Here is a 19,820-nt window from a genome sequence, read left to right on the forward strand (position 1 = left end):
TATCCGATGCAAACGGGTTTAAATCATCTTGTAGACGCACCACGCCGTCCTTAAAAGTAGCTACCCAGCCATTAGATGCCCCTATTGTTACAGTTGCATCATTCTCCTCCACCAGCTCCGTAGGCACCTTCTTTTCCAAATCAACGCTGCACAATCCATTAGCATTACAAATCACGAGATGTTTAAGACCCTCTCCACAATAACCAGCGGTGATGATGGTGCAAGGTGGCGTTTGCCGCAAGGAAGTTGAGAAACCATTAGACAGAATCAGAAGAGAGTATCTTATCAACCTAGGTTTCCCACGGCAGAGCTTCGGTAGCCGGCTAAGAAGAAGAGACATTATGAAAAACCCTAGTTTTGTATAAATTGGTACTCTTCCCCACCTAAAAAAACCCTACACTAATTTATTACAGAGGAAATGGCCTTGTCCACCAAGTTTTTCGATATTGTGGAGTATTGAAACAAATCTACTTGAATTACCTTAAGTATATACTGTACATAAAAAGGTTTATTACCACGTCAGCCAAATTCAGGTTTAAGTAAATGTTTTTTTTGTAATGCCTAAAATAACTTATCTCTCATGCATCTATCTACCACTGGTCTCACTTGTTTTATCTTGTGAAATTGGTCCTCTTCGCCACACTTACGCTAAAAGAAACATGAAAATAAATACGTCCTACCCTATTTTAATTTATGCTTTTGGACGAAATGTACAAAGAAAATCAAGGTGCTCCTGTTGTGATGGTAATGTATGTATGTGCTCTATATAGTATAGATGAACTACACTTATGTGGCTAAGTACATAGAACACTGTCGGATCATCTCCTTTTAAAAGCAATTTGTCTTTAACTGCAAATCTTCTATTGTGCAAACTGCTAGTATGTGAATAGGAAACATTGAGAATAATAACAGCACGAGACAAAAAAAAAATCCATATACACATGGACATGGATGCCCGAATATTTTAAATACTAAATGCCTTGTTGATCAAAATATAAGCAAAACTCAGTAATCCGCATGCAGTGTACACGGTTTAAATATAAGAAAAAACCACTCTTATCATTGCTATTCCCATGAACTCAATTCTCTGATACTTATATGATCGCAAACCAATAAAATTACATAGAAACAATGTTTTCTTCAAAAAAACATTTATAAGAAAGAGCGAGCTTCTATTAATTACTTGACAGGGATGCAGTAGGAAGAACTTAGAAGTGGTGGCAAGACGCATACCAAGTGAGGACCCGGTGGATTGCTGCTTACATTTGCTTCTTCTACGTTTGGCAACCCGAGTTGAGGAGGACGGACATAACCCGCTACTAACGGGACACACAGTATCGAGATTACTACTCTTGAACCTGTAATATTGTTACCAGACGACAAAAGAAATAACATATCATCACTTGGATGCAAATTGTGTTTCTTGCACTAAATCAAGTAAGAAGAAGAAAATATTACTTACCTTGCTCCTCTGAGAGAGAGACATGGCCTCTCTTCCTACCAGCGATCATCCAGTTCTCCGAATTTGCATTGACTTCATACAACACCTCATCCTTGTGTAAATATAACAACAATAGTTGATGAACATGCCGATATTTTAAAGAAAAAGAGCTAACGATTTAAAGGGAAATTCTGGTGAATTAGAAAATGATAGTGATTGATGGTGATAGCAATCAAAACTCTTACGAAAAAGTAATAATTTATTTAAATAGGAAGCTATATCAACTAATTCGATCTGGACATCACTTACATGTTCTAGTTCTACGGCTTCACTTTCTTTGAGATCTTTAAGCCTTTCCACTCTCCACTGCATGGTGATAAGTTTCCCGACCCTAAGCCCATCAGAAGAAAGTGGAAGGAATCCAACTGTGAGGCAAGGATCAAGCACTGGACGTTGCAAAACAATAGCACTCTTGAACACCAAATCTCTCCCTTCAGTATCAGTTCCAGAGTTATCTGCATCCACTGGCTTGTGTGCCCCAGCTGCTCTATCTCCATGGATTCCATATTTGATATTCAGAATGCTCTCTGGTAGTTGCAAATCTTTTCCTTCTGTCGTATAAACAATTAGTTAGTTTGCAGTTAATAAAACTGATTATATTCCTCTGTTTTCATATGCAAATCCCACTCTATGGTTATAGCCACACATAAAAGGCAATCACCCAAATACTAGCATAATTCGATATAAAGCATCCTGATTGTAGGCTCACTATTAAGTGGTTCTTCCTAAGCCCTTATCGAATTCTCTTGCCAAATCTCTATTAGAATACTTTTTGTTCAGAAATCATAAATAGCTGCAAATGGCGTTATTAGCTTAAGTGTGTCTGACCAAAAGTAAGATATAATGTAAAAATCTCAGTCATATTGACCGTTCTTCAGAAGGATATGAATACCTGATGACATAGTCTTGTCTAGGCATAAACTGAACACGACTGCTGCTCTAGATCCTGGAGACACAACAAGCGGAAAAAACGTTGAAGTCGGTCTTCCATCATTTTGTCCATGAACAAATCCATCTTGAAGATCAAGCCAAGCATCAAGAACTATCAAGTTCGCCTTGACTAGGGAGTGTAGCATGACCTGTAGATATAAATTACTTCATTGATAATCTTGGGTGGACGTGAATAAGATTGAGGGAACTGAGAGGTTAAGGATAAGACTTCTAAATTTTAAAAGAGCTATAGTTGGCTACCTGCAAGACCAAAGTACCATCATTGCATTTGTTTGCCACCCTTGTGGTCACATCAAATGGGTCGGTGAAATGTGCAGCTATGGTTCTGCTCACATAACAAAATCAGAAGAAAGTATGATGAGAAAAAGAATGATTCAGTCAGGTCAAATCTCTGATGCGGATAAACAATGATCAAGATTTGCCACACCAAGGAAGATATACCTCTCAAATATCTGGTTATGATGAACCCCAAACTCAAGTTTCAAAGCTACAGTTCTCATTCCCTCTAAAATATCTTGTTTCAGCGGATTGACTGTTAAGACAAAAGAAATATGATCATTGGCCAGAGGATGTGACACAAACATGTAATTATCTGAAAATCATTTTTTTACTGCAAACCTGAAGATGACCCTCTAGCAAGCTTCTCACTCAATGCACGAACAGGGACCCATAGAATAGAACTCACATTGCTTGCCCAATCTGAAAACACTATTTTACCATCGCAAAGATTAAGCACCTCTGAATCCCGTATCGGAGGGACAGGACTCTCTTCTACTAAAACATCAGCTTTTGATGCACTAGCATCACAGTCTGTGTCCATGTAACTCTCCATCTCAATGCCATACGAGTCCTCAATCTTTAGCCCTGGACCAGTATCAATGTGCAAGATGGCGCCTTTAAGTGAGTAAGCAATTGGACGTACTATGATACCAATCCATTGGGCTTCATTTATTAGCAGCGCAGAAGATACAGCTGCAGCAAGATCGACCAGAGCTCTTGGTTTGGAAACCTAAAGAATAAGAATTCTATCGTATCAACAAAGGAAACAAGTGTCCATAAGAGTATCACTACTCATGCATGTAGTTAATGATTCTTTGTCGCTCCAGAAGCAGTAACTAATATCTTAAAATTGGGAGATCGCGTACCTTCAGGATAGGTCTGGTTGGCTTTTCATAACTCATGAAGTCATCACTATCTGCGGGACCACCCTTTGAAAAGCTGTGAGACCTGAATCTCAAGCGCCCAATCTGGCCAGTGACGACTCCCAAGACATAGGAACCAGGTTTTTGTGGAGGCAAAGCAAAAGTGATAGTATTCCTTCCGGGCTTTAGCACAGTTGCAGCGGAACTCTTTAAAGCCTGAAACCCACTCCATATACAAAGTTCTTCAGAATGAGAAATTTGATAGAGGAAAAGAACGAGAAATTCATGTCTAATGGAGGCAAACCTGGCCGCCTTCGTCAGTGTTGTTGGTGGCTACCAAAGTAAGACTAAGCGAATCAAGGGTGATATCATCAGGAAAGCCACTCCATACAGTAACAGATAGATTCCCAGGGTCTCCATCACACAGCTGAAGTGGAGGGCCAGTGTTTCCAGAAAACGTGATCAACGATGACACATCTAAGGGAACTGGGTTCTTCATTTCACTGTGTGCAAGAGTAAGAACCTCGGACTGAAAAGCTTGCCGCTCCTTGGACGAGAATAAACCTTTATCCAACGAAAGTAGTCTAACACAAGATGACATGTACCCAGCTTGATCGTTAAGAATCTTTTGACACTCAGCTAAATTAGGTAAGACTTCTGCCAGTAAATCTTGCCATCCTTCACCCGCATAAAGGGCACAAACTTTTTCATAAGAGTTTGCAGCCAAATCATACTTTCCGTGCTTGAAGCAGACAGCTGCAATTTCCCCATCAAGAACGACTCCATGTCTCTTCCACCAAGAACGGTGATAGTTTTCGGCAGCACCTTTAGTTAGGTTAAGATATTTATTCTGCCACAACAAAACTTATACATGAGAAGCTAGAAGAAAGAGCAGCATAAATATCAGAAGCTTCCCTGCCCTCATGTAAATGGTATTAGCATGCTACCTCAAAATCCTGAATAGATGACAATGTCTTCATCAAATCATTATCTGAAATGGTAAGTCGCAGAGCGTGCTCAGCTGCAACAAAAATTTCAGCAAGCCGCATAGGCCTATCTAGGGGACTCTCAAAATTTCCAGGTGAAGAATTTGTTCTCGACATAGAAGCTGCTTGTACTTTATGAGATGAAGGTGTTCTCGGAGATGCTTCTAAACCTGATCTGTCGGAATATATAAACATATCATTTTAGTTCCTCAAAGAATAACAAAAGGTGATGATTTGCAATACTTCCAGGAAACTTTGAAGATATATGAGATTTAAATGTTAAAACACTTGAAAGTACGAACGGCTAAAGAACAGAATTTTATAAATTTCATTACCCTTCGGTAAAACTTGGGCGCCCATCAAATATTTCAGGAATATTTCCAGTAGAAAGAGAAGCCCTTCTTCTGTTAGCCACACGTAAAAGGACAGATGGTTCAAGAGGTAAAGCTTTCTGTTGAATACCAAAGTGCTTGGTCCTTAAAGTTGCTTGGAGAATAGTCTGTACCAAAACAAGGAGATAAGTATTCTTAAAAAATTAACAGATGGTAAATATAGTTACGCAGACCAAGATCTCACATATACAACATTTACAAACTATACCCTGGTAAACAAAATTATGCCAGTGTCCACAAGAGGTCATTCAAGTACAGTTTAGCACCAATGTAAAGCATGAGATTGGCTACAATACGAATGCTATCAAATAGATAACACATCACGCGGCCTATGTAGATTATACCTTTTCTTTTTCAAGCACCTCAGAGGAAGCATCTTGTGGAAGAGATGGCCAGACTGCCGGTTTTGGCCAAGGCAGCATACTGAGACAAGCACTGCCCATAAAAATGTGTTGGAGTTACTACTTAACATCATCAGCATAGCCTAATCCCAAAGAGAAAGAAAAATCGACACGCTTTTTGAGCAAACAAAGAAATGCTGTTTTTTTAAAGTGAGACATATACTTCCTCACTAATTAGGTAATCCTTTCTCAACGGGAAGTCACTGGAGAATTTATTCTCCTATTTGACAAGGAAATGCACATGCTATAACAAAAATAGACCCGTACCTGTTCAGTGGACTCTTTTCTATGTCTGTTCCATATCCTATCAGATATCCAAGTCTCATGAACTGCCATGATCAGAAAGGTATCAGCACTCAAATATAATTTTCATATTATATTTTATATGCAACCAACAAAACAACTGTTTCTGTGCTTGGACATAAAGAAACTAGTATGACATCACATAAGACAATTAGCGAACTGTGACATAGACAAATGCAATATCACTTAAACAGAAATTGAAAGAGGATGTCAGATGGGAAGAGAAACAAGGGGTTTATTCATTATACAAATTTTTAAAGCAAGCAGATTTCTACCTTAACCCGTGAAAGTGAATAGAGATCACCCTGAAGACGGTAGAATTCCTTCTCTATATCAGGTGCAACCACTCCATCATGGTGATGAGAAGCAGTTGCTTCAATCAGCGCGAAACATGCAGTAATTACCCAAACTTCCCGCATACAGAAGGGCAGTACACTCTACAAAAGTGAAAAAAAGAAGAGAGAAAACAAGGTCGGTCAAATCAACAAATCAGAAGTATGATAATAAGCGTGTTTTTAGTTACAATATAGGCTACCTCATGGAGGGTTAAGGCCTTTGCAAAACTAATAACAAAAGAGTATCCCCTCGATGCAACTTCAAAAGGACGATTCAATTTGAACAACAGCTGCAAAGAACCACAAAGGGGTAAGCGAATGAAAAAATTGTTAAAGTAAAGCTACAATTGTGAAAGCAGAAAAGGACACTCAATATGATGGCTCTCGTGTTCACCAACCCTAGATTGACAGGCAAAGAGATACTGTCTAAACTCGAATTCTCTAAAAGAATCATCTTGCACAATCTGTGTCAATGGTTTGCTTCCTGGTTTCAACAGCGCAGCTTGGTCATCTTCACTGTCGAATCCTCCAAAATCCCTCTGTTTCCCAGGCATATTCACTGCATTGAAGGTATGCATGATAGATTATTTGTTAAGAAAAAATATCGGAAAAGGTAATCAGTTTGTTGGATGAATGTTGTTCCCAAATGCTTTAAAAGATAAAGATAGATGTCAGGTTTGTCAAGAACTAAGAATATAAAACTACATATAATCTATCTTCCTGCTACTAACTTCACAAATGCAAAATAATAAATCTACCAAATAGAAAAAACATGGATTTTTTATTGCCACGGATCTGCAAGAGAAAGATACAAAGGTAGGAAAAGAACCTGTTTCCAAATAGCAGAGCTCTAGTTCATCATATTCACGTAATGCATCCTCATGAAGATGAGCCATCTCAAATATGAAAGCCAAACTTTCCTGAGATAGCATAGAACAGTAAGACCTTTAAGAAAAACATTGTGACCTCTAAAAAACTGAGAGAAGTTTCATCTCAAATGTGACTGCAAGGACCAAAGGTGTTTTCTAGGTTTAACAGATGGGAATTCTTCTCATACTTCTATGGAAACAACAAAAGGGGGACGTAAATTTCCATCAGGGACTTAATTAAAATAGTATAAAATCTAACTACAAAATGGAAGAAACAGGATTTTAAACCATTTTATTCATCTACATAGAAGCCACATTTCACTTACCTTTCAGAAATTGAGAAGAGAGCTAACCTTTAAGATGAAAAAGTTGCAAAAGTTCCATATTGGCATAAACCGCTGCTCACTGAGCTTGCGTATCTCATCCTCGTAGAATTGTGCGCGCCTATCCAAGGTATTCCTGATGCACTCGGTAATCTTTAATTCCAGATCCTCCCAAAAGTTTCCGTCAGGGCCATGTACATCGAGCTTACAGCACCTTAAAAGCATTGCAGAAATTATCATATGAAGACTATGTATGGCATCCATAATTAATTAAAACTGATTAAACTAATCTACTTTTATCAGAACTATAGTAGGAGCAATCAAGTCTCATTAGGAATCTGGCACGGTGTTTTTTTGGTTCTTGCCTACTTGTATCGAAGCAAAAAAGCATAAAACACAGTCTACATTGCTTACCTTTCTCTTTTTTTTGAACTGAACTCAACTTCAAGCTTCGCATATACTTTCTTGACAGACTTAGTTGCTTGATCATTACTTGGATGAGCTTTAGATACAAATACAATAAACCATTCCCTCTCATCATTTTGAACAATTAATTTCAGACGTGGTTTGAGAATGTTTTTAAACTCATCAAGATCCTGCAAGGTCAAAAGTATGCTCAGAAAAGCTAGAAGACCAAAATTGTCGAACCACATAAGTGATAAATCTAACCTAGTCCAGAAACCATATACAATGCAAACGGTGCCTGCTCTCTAGACATAGGTTCTTATCTCTTATAGCAAAGGAAAGTAGAAACGAATATCATCTTTGCTTCATATTCTGGCAAGGGACTACTCTCCACTTCCAAGAATGATACAGAGAAACAAGATAAACAAGATATCAACAAGACAAGTACCTCACACGTCACAAGAACTATAGTTGCATATGGTTCTCGAAACCAGAACAAATATTGCTCCTGCGGGAATCGACTACGAAGTCTCGCGTCTGTGGTTAAAATGAATTCAACCGGCAAGTTCTCAATAAAAACCGGATTTCGAGTCTTGTTTGTCAAGAACGCTCTTTTTAATGGCTGATGTTCTTCAAATAAACCTTTCACTGTAGGCCACAGATCAGACACATCTTCCACTGTAAAAGAAAATGCAAGCAAATACTATTACAACGAGTAAGATCACTGGCAAAGGGAACAACAAGAAAGAGAAGACATCTTAACACTAACGAACAAGTAGAGTTAAAGGTCAGAACAAAATAAATCCTCACGATCAGTTCTCTCTCTTTCCAATTTCAGAGAAATTCAGGAAAGGGTGCTCATTTCTAACCACTTTTAGCTTCATATATGAGTATACTCAGACCACAGTCAAATATAATCACAAGCCCACAGTCAAATATTTAAACATATGAGGGTATGTCTTCAAATAACGGTATTACAAATATAGAGAAGCTTAAGAAGACTTCAAAATGAAGCAACTAACAACCAACAATATCAAATTGTGAATACAGTACTTCATCGGATTCAGATTCATATCACCTGATTTGATCCTTCAACTAAATTGAGAAACTTTCCACTAATATCTAACTAAGACATCGCAAAATGTGGCAAAAATTAAAGAAAGAAAGATGCGAAGTAAGATCCTAATCGAATGTAGTAAACGTATAGATTTGAAGAAATTGAAGAGTATTGAATTCTACCGGCGGCGACGAGACGATCGCAGGAGTTCTTAATCGTCTGGAACTGAGCCAAGTAGTTCGCCATCTGAGTCACCGATCTAGACGGAACATATGAGACTTCAAGCTGCAAACGGTGGTACTGATTCTTATGATAAGGAGGAGGAGGAGGATGAAGATTGAAGCGGAGAATCAGGTTATGCCGGCGGCACAAAAACTTCCGGGGGTAAGTTCGTCGTCTTCGGTAAGTGCAGGCGACGGCGATCTGGTGGTGAAAAGGAGGCGACGGGATTCAGATCTTAAAACATCCCCGATGTATTAAAATTTGAACTACTTAAATCTAAGTCACTGATCAGAACATTACTAGTCCTCGATCTAGGCACGACCAAAATCTAATTTTAACCGGTTCATTTATAAACCATAACCGGATTATAATCGGTTCAAAACCGTAACTATTAACCGTTAAAATAGATTAATTACGGGTAAGATAAGAATATACTAATCATAATCGTTAATTAATCAAAACTCTTGATACGGTTAACTGCACAGTTAAACGTACGGTTAAACCTTCAAAAATATAATTATTTGTATTTAAAAAATATCTTAAATGGTTAATGTGTCCGCTACTAAATCCAATCCACTTCATTACTCATTTTCCATTAATCAAATCAGTTTGATTTTAATTTCCAAAACTATCTTTTAAAAATCAAACTATAAATCTGAAATTATCTGTGTTGTGGTATTTAAAAGAAAAAGAAAAAAAAAGAGTTAATATTATTCTGAAAAAAGGTTTAAAAGTGGTGATATTTTGAAGAATTCATGAATTAATAATTTGTGAATTTTTTACACGGTGGATGATAGGATTGATAGCTGCAGATGAAGAAACAAAAAAAAAAAAAAAAAAAAAAAAAAAAAAAAAAAAAAAANAAAGAAAATTAGTATTAAAGAATTCGAGAAAACACGCTTCTTTTGATTCTTCTTCTCCGTTAAAAGAGAGAAACCTCTCTCAATTCGTTTTTTTTTTTCACTTTCCGACGAACAAAACAAAACATCTCTGAGTAAATCATGAATCCAGATTCCGATCATCCTCAGCTTCCCAACATCAAGATCCATCACCCTCCTTCACCACGTCACTCTCACCACCACCACTCCTCTTCCACTCCCTCCTCCGCCGCAACTCCAACTCCAACCGCCGGAGCTCGTCGTAAAATCGGAGTCGCCGTTGATCTCTCCGAAGAAAGTTCGTTCGCCGTTCGTTGGGCTGTAGATCACTACATCCGTCCCGGAGACGCCGTTGTTCTTCTCCACGTTTCTCCAACCTCCGTCCTCTTCGGTGCCGATTGGGGACCTCTCCCTCTCAAAACTCAACCTTCTGTTGATGTTGAAGATCCAAACGCTCAATCTCAGCCTAGCCAAGAGGATTTTGATGCTTTTACTTCATCCAAAGTTGCGGATCTAGCTAAGCCGTTGAAGGAATTAGGGTTTCCGCATAAGATCCATATAGTGAAAGATCATGACATGAGGGAGAGACTGTGTCTTGAGATCGAGAGGCTTGGTCTTAGTGCTGTCATTATGGGAAGTAGAGGTTTTGGTGCTGAGAAAAGAGGAAGTGATGGCAAGCTTGGATCCGTTAGTGATTACTGTGTTCACCACTGTGTTTGCCCCGTTGTTGTGGTTAGATATCCTGATGATCGTGATGGACCTGTCCCTGTTGTTACTGTCAAGTCTGCTGGAGATGATGATCAAGATGTTGTTGCTCATCATGAACACATCAAAGGTTAGGCCGTTAGATGCTTTCGTAGTTTGTTTTCATGGATGTTTCCGTTTATATATGTTAGATTTAGGTTCGATAGTGAGTGTTTTGTGAATATGTTGTGTGATTAGATTGCCATAGATGGTAATACAGAAAAATTAGATAGCTTAATTAAGATAACTATTTCGATTTAGTGCAAGTAGATCCTTATGGAGATGTATAAATCATATCAGTGTTCTAGAAGAAAAATACTTTTGGCCCTTGGAGAATGAATGTTTTTTAGGTGCTTTTGTTTCTTTGATTTTTCCCCTGTTGGGTTTAGTTTGAGGCGACATTGATTGTAATTAGCATGCAATGAAAGTATCATAGATCTTGATTTAGAAAAAGACAACAAGAAATTACCGTCTTCTAAGATGCTATTTGTAATCTTGAATTCTTCTCATATTTCTGAATATATTTGCTGAAAAAATCAAATAGGGGCATTGTTCTGATAAAGCTGATATATGTAACTCTTGAATGCTCCTCATATTTCTGAAAGGAACCTTCAATGTGGGTAGAAGTTTTTGTTGTTGTTTTGCTCTGATCCGACTAGGAAATATTATTATAACGGCGATGTTTACAGAGAAAAAAAAAAACTAGAAATGCATGGGGACTCATAGAAAGAATCTGGTTGCGTAATATGCAAAATAGGTTATCTGTTACGACTAATGTGTATATCTAATGGAGATGTATTACCTTTCTGATGAAAACTTGCTGAGTTCAGTAGATTGCTTCTTCAGTAAAAGGCAATCACTGGTGTTAAGACTAGAACATTTGTAAAAATAATCTGAATGTATACTGATAAGGTAAAAAGGCCATAATCTGAAGGTTACATATGTTATCTTCACCATACTGCATTACGACTTAACAACATATAAGCTGCATGGTTTATTAGTGATTCGTCTCTCTGTGTATCTTCAAACATTGAAATATCTTTTGTGAATAAAGGGTTATTCCAGTAAATATATTATATATCTATGATCTGACCAAATGACAATGTTTCTGTGTTTCTACCACAGATGAGTGATGCTTCGTGGGATCTCGTCAGGTTCACCTCACCCTCTTCGCATCATCAAGGTAATATATTGTAAGCTTATATTGTCTACATTAATCTTTGTCAGGTTCACATCAACGATTTCTGTAAGCTTATATTGTCTACATTTATCTTGATTATTCTTCTTTCATGTGTTTGGGATTGAAAAGGTACACAAATCAAGCAAGGGTATTAGCGGAATGTCCGGAGGAGTGTTTTGAGTGTGTGTGTGACTAAGTTGATGGATTTCATTTGGTTATGTAATGCTTTCTACATCAAACATGAAGGAAGAAGAAGGATTATGATTTTCTTTAATAAAGACTGGTAGTTTAGGTTTGTTCTACTGTGTGAGGATGAATGTTGAGTCTGTTAGTTAATGTTAAAATCAAATAAAGATTTGGTTGAATTATTATGATTTTATTGAATGAAGTTTGGAAAGATAGATTTCTCCAAAAGTTATAAAAAAGAAACACAAAATGGAAACACCAAAAAGTTATTAAGGCTAATTTATTTTGCAGATGTAGAGTAGATGACTATAAACATCGGAATGTATAAGTAATTTCTTCACGTTACGATTTTTTCCCTTTTATTTAATTTTGGATTCAGAACAGAAACAGCAACGAAAACAGATATGTGACATCAATAGATAACTTGGCTGTGCACTTAGAGGACAGTTTGATTTCACTTTTGGTTTATTTATTTATTTTTTTATCAAACAGATCACTTTTGGTTTATTCAAAAGAGGCTTTTTGCACAAAAGATCTCCAATTTAAGAATTGACAATGCCAAAAAAAAAACTCATGAAACACACACAACTTGATCTGGTCTGTGTGATTTACTGGTCTGAAGTGAACAATCTTAAAGAAATAGTAAATTCAGAACATGCTTAATAACATTTTTTTAAAAAAATAGGTGCAAACACTTTTAATCACGTCAACAAGTGGAAGGAATTACTTATATGAGTTGATATGTATATCAATCTTTTGATATTATAATTAGATTAGAAAGCAATTAATGTTTGATTAGGAGTGAAGAAGAGGAGCCCACGGAGGAGGAAGAGGAGGCGGCGGACAAGAAAGAGGAGACGGCGGACGAGAAGGATGAGACGGCTTGGTCCATTCAAAATGTTCAGTTTTTCTCATCTCTCTCATCACCGTTGATAAGAACACAATAAACACTCTTTTGTAAGAAACCATGTTTGAAGAACAGAAGCAGAAGAAGAAGAGCAATGAGAAGAAAAGCAGAATATGGAAAAGTGTGAGGAGAGAAGCTTGAATCATACATATATATATATACACATAATGAACTTGAGCTTCAAGTTTATAATGAAGCATTAAATTCATCATATCACAATACTCCATTGCAGAACCAAAATAGTACCACTCTCACAAATGAATGTGGAGAAGGAAGATCAGAATTGAATAAGAGCTTCTGCGCAGAACCAAAAATCAATGCTGCTGTAATAAAAACTAGCTAATGACTGCCTATGACTCTCATAAACATACACAAAAGAAGAAGAATGACGAAGACGACTTTAATTCTTTTTTTCTCTCACGCGTTTCAACCGGTTTTCGAATTTGGTTCTCTCAATTCGGTTTATCTCAATTTACTCAGATTATACCGGATGTTTAATTTATACCGAATACATGTAAATTAATGGTTTCTTCTCTTCTCCTCTCACTCAGTATATAATACTATTTATAACTTACATTTTCTATCTATATCCAAAAATTAAGTGGTGTTTAAGTCAAATTTTAATTTCATCTAAACAGCTCTGTTTTTTCTTTTCTTATCCAAACTTTTCCTACCTAAAATATTTTCCAAAAAAAAAAATTTAATGAATTTTTTTTAGTGATGTACTGTACAAGTTGATGATAAAAGAACATTATTTCAAAAACACATACGTACTAGTAAAAAATAATGAATTACTTTGTTAACACAAGACTAATTAATTTATTTTAAAAATATTGCTTGTTCAAATCTGTCATAGTTTTTGAAATTATTTGATTGTGTACAATTGTACATAATTTGTAAACTTTCAGAGTTTTGTTTGAAATGTATAATTCATTTAATTTAAATAACATAATGTTTCCGTACAAGAGTGTATATAAAATCTGAATTGTTCATAATAATAATAAAATAAAATAAAAATAGAATGGGTCAGATGTTTGTTTAATGACTTATTAAAACAAATACAGTAGAAAAATATATTATTATTGTCCTGTGAAAGTAGTGATTAATATGTTTAACTATTATAAAGTCCTTCACATTTGAAGTGTTGGAACTTGGAAGCAAATGAATAAAAAAAAGTTAGGATATATGATAGGACTAATAATGTTTAATTAAAATATGGTATATTATATACCACTATTGAGACGATGAGAAACCATAATACTATACTATGTATGTTGTTGGAATCATCTGACTCAGTATTAAAGAGCTTCAAAGGATCATATCTTTAACAATTTGGTGAATATTGATTGTTCCATGTGTTGTTTCCCTGACTAACCGAATCCTAATAAAATGAGATGATGATCATATCTTTAATATTATTAACACATTTAAATTACTATATGTTTAAATTTTAAAAACATAATGATTAAATTACTTATTAAGTAATATGTACAAGTGTACAACAAGTAAGCAAGTCATTTAATCTACGCTAAAACTATATAGTAGTTTGGTTTATAATTAAAATCCTAAACCGTAGTGTATCCATGTATATATGGGTTAAATTAAATGATTCATTCATCCAGAGTAGATTTGTTGGGAACTTAGCCTATTTCAACTTTTTTTTGTTTTTGTTGGACGAACAGTTATTACAACCTTTATGAGTTACACATCTAGTTAAGTATAAGCTGAAACAAATGCTATTTAACTTAGTGTTTTGAAGACAAATTTGTTTCGCCATTCAATGCAAAGACGATCCCAATATACTCCACCACCAGGCTACTACTTTATTGACAACAAAACACATACTCTCCTTGTATCATAAAGGATAATGGTTTAGGATTTTTACTTGTATCACAAATGATTACTTTCTTTAGTATATTTAATGCATTTGTATTTTTAAAATCAAATAACTAATTAATATATTTATTTGTACAATACTTAATTATATGTATTCATGCAATTAAATGATAAGTGTAAAAAAAAGCACAACTAAATGAATACTAAAAGAAGCATAATGCAAAAGTAATTACCAATAATATATCATTTATTATTTTCTTAATCTTTGTAAAAATTCTAAAACATCATCATTTCTAATACAGAGGGAGTAAATCAAAATTTTATAGTATTTGATATACGATTATACGAAACCCAATTTAGTAACTTGAGAGATCGAATAAATATCATGTCTCTATGATACCGTAACAAGTATGCACCATAGAGATCAACCGGTTAATTTTATGGTCATTTTTATATGTTCTGTTTTGTCATTTAACCGTCATTTTAATTAAGACAAATAAAATAATCAGAAGCCACACACAAACTCAGATTAGACATAGTAACAAGAACATCCATACATCAAGTATGAACAAAACAACGATACTTAAATAAGTGATACGCATCATTCCATCTATTAACTGTTTTTAGTTGGAAAACATACATGCATATACACTCACATGATGATGATATATACTGATCTGAAATGAGTATCTATTAGGGGTGGGTCTACACTCCCATTTAAGGCCTGTCTACGATCCATTTTTAGGTTCAGGAGAAGGCCTAATAACGAGGCCCGACATCCATTTTTAGAATATTCAAAATGAATTACTATAATAACAAGAGCGTTGAGTATACTACATCTCGTACAAAATAGTGGGTTTTTAAGCTTATATCACTGGAAAAAATAAAGGGTGGTGCAACTTGTTTTACATTTGAAGAAATACATATAATATGAATAAAACATTCAACCAACTTTCGCTATTTGAAATCAAAAAAAAGCTAGTAGAACTCAAAATGAATGTCGTGATAAAAAACTAGTTAATGAAATTTGATTGAAATTGATAAAAAATGTTATTAAAATGAATGTTCTGAAGAAACATCAATGACTGTCTCATATAAAGAACACAAAGAAGAAAAACGAAGACGATTTAATTCTATGGTATATTTTCTATGATTCTATCTACGGCTTAGCATTCGGGTAACCCGTTCGGGTTCGGATAAACGGGTTTAGAAAAATAGAATCCATTGGGTATTTTTAGATATATGGGTTTGGTTTGGTATGGGTACTATCGGGTTCGGGTCGGTTTGGGTTACAAATTTTAGAACCCGATTAGTACCCGAACTACCGGGTACCCAAAAAAATATAATTAAATTTAAATAAATTTAGTTAAATTTTGATTTACATAAAAAAATATTTTAAATATTTTGATTATTTTTTATATTTAGGTATAAAACTAAATGAAATATTCAAAATTATAATCATAATTTTGGGGTAATTGCATTATATTAATGATAAATATTATAAATATGTTTATATGTTCGGGTTTAATGGGTACCCAAACGGGTACCGAGTATTATCCGACCCTAACCTGAACCCACGGATATTAGAAAATATAACCCAATAGGGTTCGGGTACGGTTTTTATGCCCATCCCTAATTCTATCTCAGACGTTTCTCCGGTTTTTAAACTTACTCTAACCGACTTGGTTATCTCGATTTACTTGATTACATCATATGTTTAATTATACCGAATATATAATTAATATTTTTCCCATCTCAATATTGGTATTTATTTAATAGAAAATATAATATACAAATTACTTTATCTTTTCATATCCAAAAATAAAGTGGTGTTAGTATTCATAATTTAGTTTTGACCTTGATAATGAGATTTGTCTTTTTTTTTCTCATATGCGTTTCTCTGGTTTTCGAACTTACTCTAATCAACTTGGTTCTCTCACTCAATTCGGTTATCTCGATTCACTCAGATTATACCGGATGTTTAATTATACTGAATGATTTTTTCTCTTCTCGTCTCAAAATGTGGTATTTATTTAATCGGAAAATATAATATTGTATAACTTGCTTTATCTTTCTATATCCAAAAAATAAAGTAGTGTTTAAGCCAAAATTTAATTTCATCTAGACAGCTTTGTACTTTTTTCTTATCCAAACTTTTCATATCTAAAATATTTTCCAAAAAAAAAAATTGAATGAAATTTAAGTGGAGTCAAATCCATTGAATATGACGTACTATATAAGTTGATGATAAAATAACATAATTTTAAACACACATAAGTACTTGTAAAAAATAAAGAATAATTTTGTTAACACAAGAAAAACTAATTTATTTTTAAAATAATGCTTGTTCAAATCTGTCACAATTTTTGATATTATTTGATTACGTATATAATTTGTAAACTTTTAGAGTTTTGTTTGAAATGTAAAATGTATTGGATTAAAGAACAGTATGTTCTAGTGAACTTTAACACCCGCGACCAAAACTCTGCGTTTTGGGGTGGTGTCGATAGACACCAAACTTACATAAATTAAACAAACACATTACATACTAAGAAGAATTAAACACATAAGAGCCAAAAAAATTTTGTTGTTTCTAAGAAGAATTAAACAAACATTACATACTAAGCATAACTAACAAACCAAGTTTTTTTAGTTTTCTCCACTCAAAGAGCTTATGTATGCTCTCACGGTGGTGGTCTCAGCTTCGACGGTCTCCAACTTCTCTAAGAGAGAGAGAGAGAGCGAGAGAGAGCGAGAGAGAGAGTGTCCGAGAGAGTGTGACAGAGTGAGAGAGAGTGAATTGTATATATAGACATGAAAAAACTTGGTCTGGCAAGTCTAAAGAACAGTGGATAAAGAACCCGGTTTACTTACTGGTTCCTTGTAATTAGTTGGTTAGATAGAATGGTTAACTGGCGCGTATATAAGGGAACAGTAGATAAAGAACCCGGTTTACTTACTGGTTCCTTGTAATTAGTTGGTTAGATAGAATGGTTAACTGACGTGTATATAAGGGAACAATAGAATCGGTTCCGTGTTGCAGTGGGTGAAAATATTTACAAATATAATATAATATGTAATAAAAAGGAATATACGAAAATATTGTAAAGAATTACATTTGTAAAAAATACATACCTACAATGTATTTTTGATGAACCAACCAGTAAGAGATAGCATTTATAAAAAGTACACACTCAAAATGTATATTTAGATAGACCAGTCCCTAAAAGATTGCATTTGTAAAAATATGTATTTGTAAAAACACATTCGCAATATATATTTTGACTAACCAACCCGTAAAGATTGCATCCGTGAAAATATAAATCATAACCCGTTCTACCATATGATTGTGGATTTCGAAAACAAACTCTTGTACACATCAAAATTCATGATAGTAGATTTGATTAACTTTTTTTAAAATATGTTATAAAGAAGTAAATTTTAGAATATTACACATATTGTAAAGTCTTATAATATAGGATTATAATACAATAGAACCTTAAATCCAAAAACCATATCAACTAATACTTTCAGATCATTTTTTGTATTAATCTAGAGTTCTTACAAATACATGGCCGTTGTTTGTAGTTTAAGTTGTAAAATACAAATATAGTTTGAGAATAAAAATTCTGACTTAACATTTCATTTAGTTAATATTTGAAATAGTTTAGTTTCTGAACAAAAATTGTATGTAAAATAATCAAAATTTGTATGTAACTTCTCACATTTTAATTTTAGTTAAAAATGTGGTTTCTTTCTAGTTTGGAATAGTTTTATATTGGTTTGTGGTTAAAATATGCAGCTAAAATTTTAAACTGAAGCTTCAGTATAAAATTATTTATACTAAATCCCTCGCATTATATTGCATTTTTGTACATATTGCATTTGTTTTTGGCTATGTACTTTAAAATGCAACTTCTGAAATAATAATCTTTACCTTAATTGTAGTTGTTATATGTCTAAAATATCAAACGAATTTAGTCATCAAAAACTGAATTAGTTTAATACAGTAAAACATCTATAAATTAATAAGGTCAGGACCATGAAATGTTACTAATTTATAGAAGTATTATTAATTTATCGATAAATTAATATTTTATTAATTATCTTTTTTATTTTCATGATTTTTAAAATATTCTATTATGAAATAAGATAATTCTGTTTTCATTCATATTTTTATAAAATTTTCTTATTTTATAATTTTGGCTATCATAAAATGACTAATGTAGAGATTCAAAAAAAAAAATGATTGTTGTCAATAGTCTACCTGATTATCATTCATGGTAATGATGATAAAAATGATAAATGTTAAAAGTTTAGAGTTTAAAAGAAATTGATGTTATCATTCATGGTAATGATGAAGTCGAAAAAGATATGATTATAATTTTTTTACAAATAATAAATTTAATTTTAATTTGGTTTGAGTTTGAAGTGTGAAAAAAAATAAAATATTTTAATTTGATACTGACCTGTTGGTCCGACCCGCCGGTTCAACTACTGGTTCACAGATTTTTTCAGTTTTTTGCGAGTTTATAGTAGTCCGGTTTTTAGAGATCAGCCATACCGAAATGTCTACCGGGTTGTGGTTGGACCGGTCCAACCGGCCAATCCGGTCCGAGTTTAAAAACATTGGTATGATGATAATGATGATGATACGCACTACAACAAATACGTGTCAAATGTTAAGAGACGTCACACTTTTCAAATCATTTGCTAAACCGACTCCAAAAATCAAAATTAGATTAAAGTTTTGGGTCGCATAGATAATCGACTTTTAATTTTAATCGGTTTAAGCTCATAAAGGGTTCCAATTTCCAAGTTGTGGTTCAACGCCAAATTCATTTTCTGAAGGTTTGTTTTCTCTCGAGATGGTTAGTACGGTAGAAAGTTTTTGTGAAATTTGTTGCGATCTTCTTGTATATTAGTTGTGTACATAATTTTAAACCGCATGGGAAGTGTAACTGCAACTAGTCTCTCGCCTTAGTGATCATACAATGGAATAGAACGTATGCCGTCTCAGCTTGGACAGGCAAACATGTCTGGCCTGACAAATTGTCCTTCCCTGGCATATTGTAGTTGTGAACTTCCTTTATGAGTATGTGCGAACAGCTGCTCTCATCCAAGTCAACAATTGCGCCAAAGCTTCAAAAAATATCTTCTTTTTAAGAATTTATTACTACTATAAAGTGCCTCTCTTCTACT

General features: G+C 34.3%; 2 protein-coding genes across 2 annotated transcripts; one reads left to right on the forward strand and one right to left on the reverse strand.

Annotated features, from left to right (window-relative positions):
• Positions 996–9,173, reverse strand: LOC104761463 (trafficking protein particle complex II-specific subunit 130 homolog). The gene is made up of 21 exons (XM_010484549.2): positions 8,848–9,173; positions 8,057–8,286; positions 7,618–7,799; positions 7,234–7,417; positions 6,841–6,931; positions 6,410–6,570; positions 6,212–6,301; positions 5,952–6,113; positions 5,641–5,702; positions 5,317–5,407; positions 4,916–5,079; positions 4,542–4,755; positions 3,899–4,444; positions 3,598–3,810; positions 3,071–3,461; positions 2,894–2,984; positions 2,693–2,777; positions 2,394–2,580; positions 1,751–2,052; positions 1,463–1,553; positions 996–1,358 (listed from the first exon to the last, which is right to left on the reverse strand). The coding sequence occupies exons 1-21, from the start codon at positions 8,909–8,911 to the stop codon at positions 1,180–1,182; spliced, it is 3,780 nt and encodes a 1,259-aa protein (XP_010482851.1). The 5' UTR covers positions 8,912–9,173; the 3' UTR covers positions 996–1,179.
• Positions 9,802–12,088, forward strand: LOC104761464 (universal stress protein PHOS32-like). The gene is made up of 3 exons (XM_010484550.1): positions 9,802–10,600; positions 11,635–11,692; positions 11,819–12,088. Exons 1-2 carry the CDS (start codon positions 9,889–9,891, stop codon positions 11,640–11,642), a joined length of 720 nt encoding a protein of 239 aa, XP_010482852.1. The 5' UTR covers positions 9,802–9,888; the 3' UTR covers positions 11,643–11,692; positions 11,819–12,088.

Source organism: Camelina sativa, chromosome 18 (assembly GCF_000633955.1).
Source record: "Camelina sativa cultivar DH55 chromosome 18, Cs, whole genome shotgun sequence".
NCBI lineage: Eukaryota > Viridiplantae > Streptophyta > Magnoliopsida > Brassicales > Brassicaceae > Camelina > Camelina sativa.

Bases quoted from the DNA above. Each gene is read 5' to 3' on its own strand.
- LOC104761463 (XM_010484549.2), bottom strand. From the start codon at position 8,911: ATGGCGAACTACTTGGCTCAGTTCCAGACGATTAAGAACTCCTGCGAT. The intron at 7,418-7,617 runs GTAAGCAATGTA...AATGCTTTTAAG, and splicing joins AGTTCAAAAAAAAGAGAAAG to GTGCTGTAAGCTCGATGTAC. The intron at 2,581-2,692 runs GTAGCCAACTAT...TTATATCTACAG, and splicing joins ATGGTACTTTGGTCTTGCAG to GTCATGCTACACTCCCTAGT.
- LOC104761464 (XM_010484550.1), top strand. From the start codon at position 9,889: ATGAATCCAGATTCCGATCATCCTCAGCTTCCCAACATCAAGATCCAT.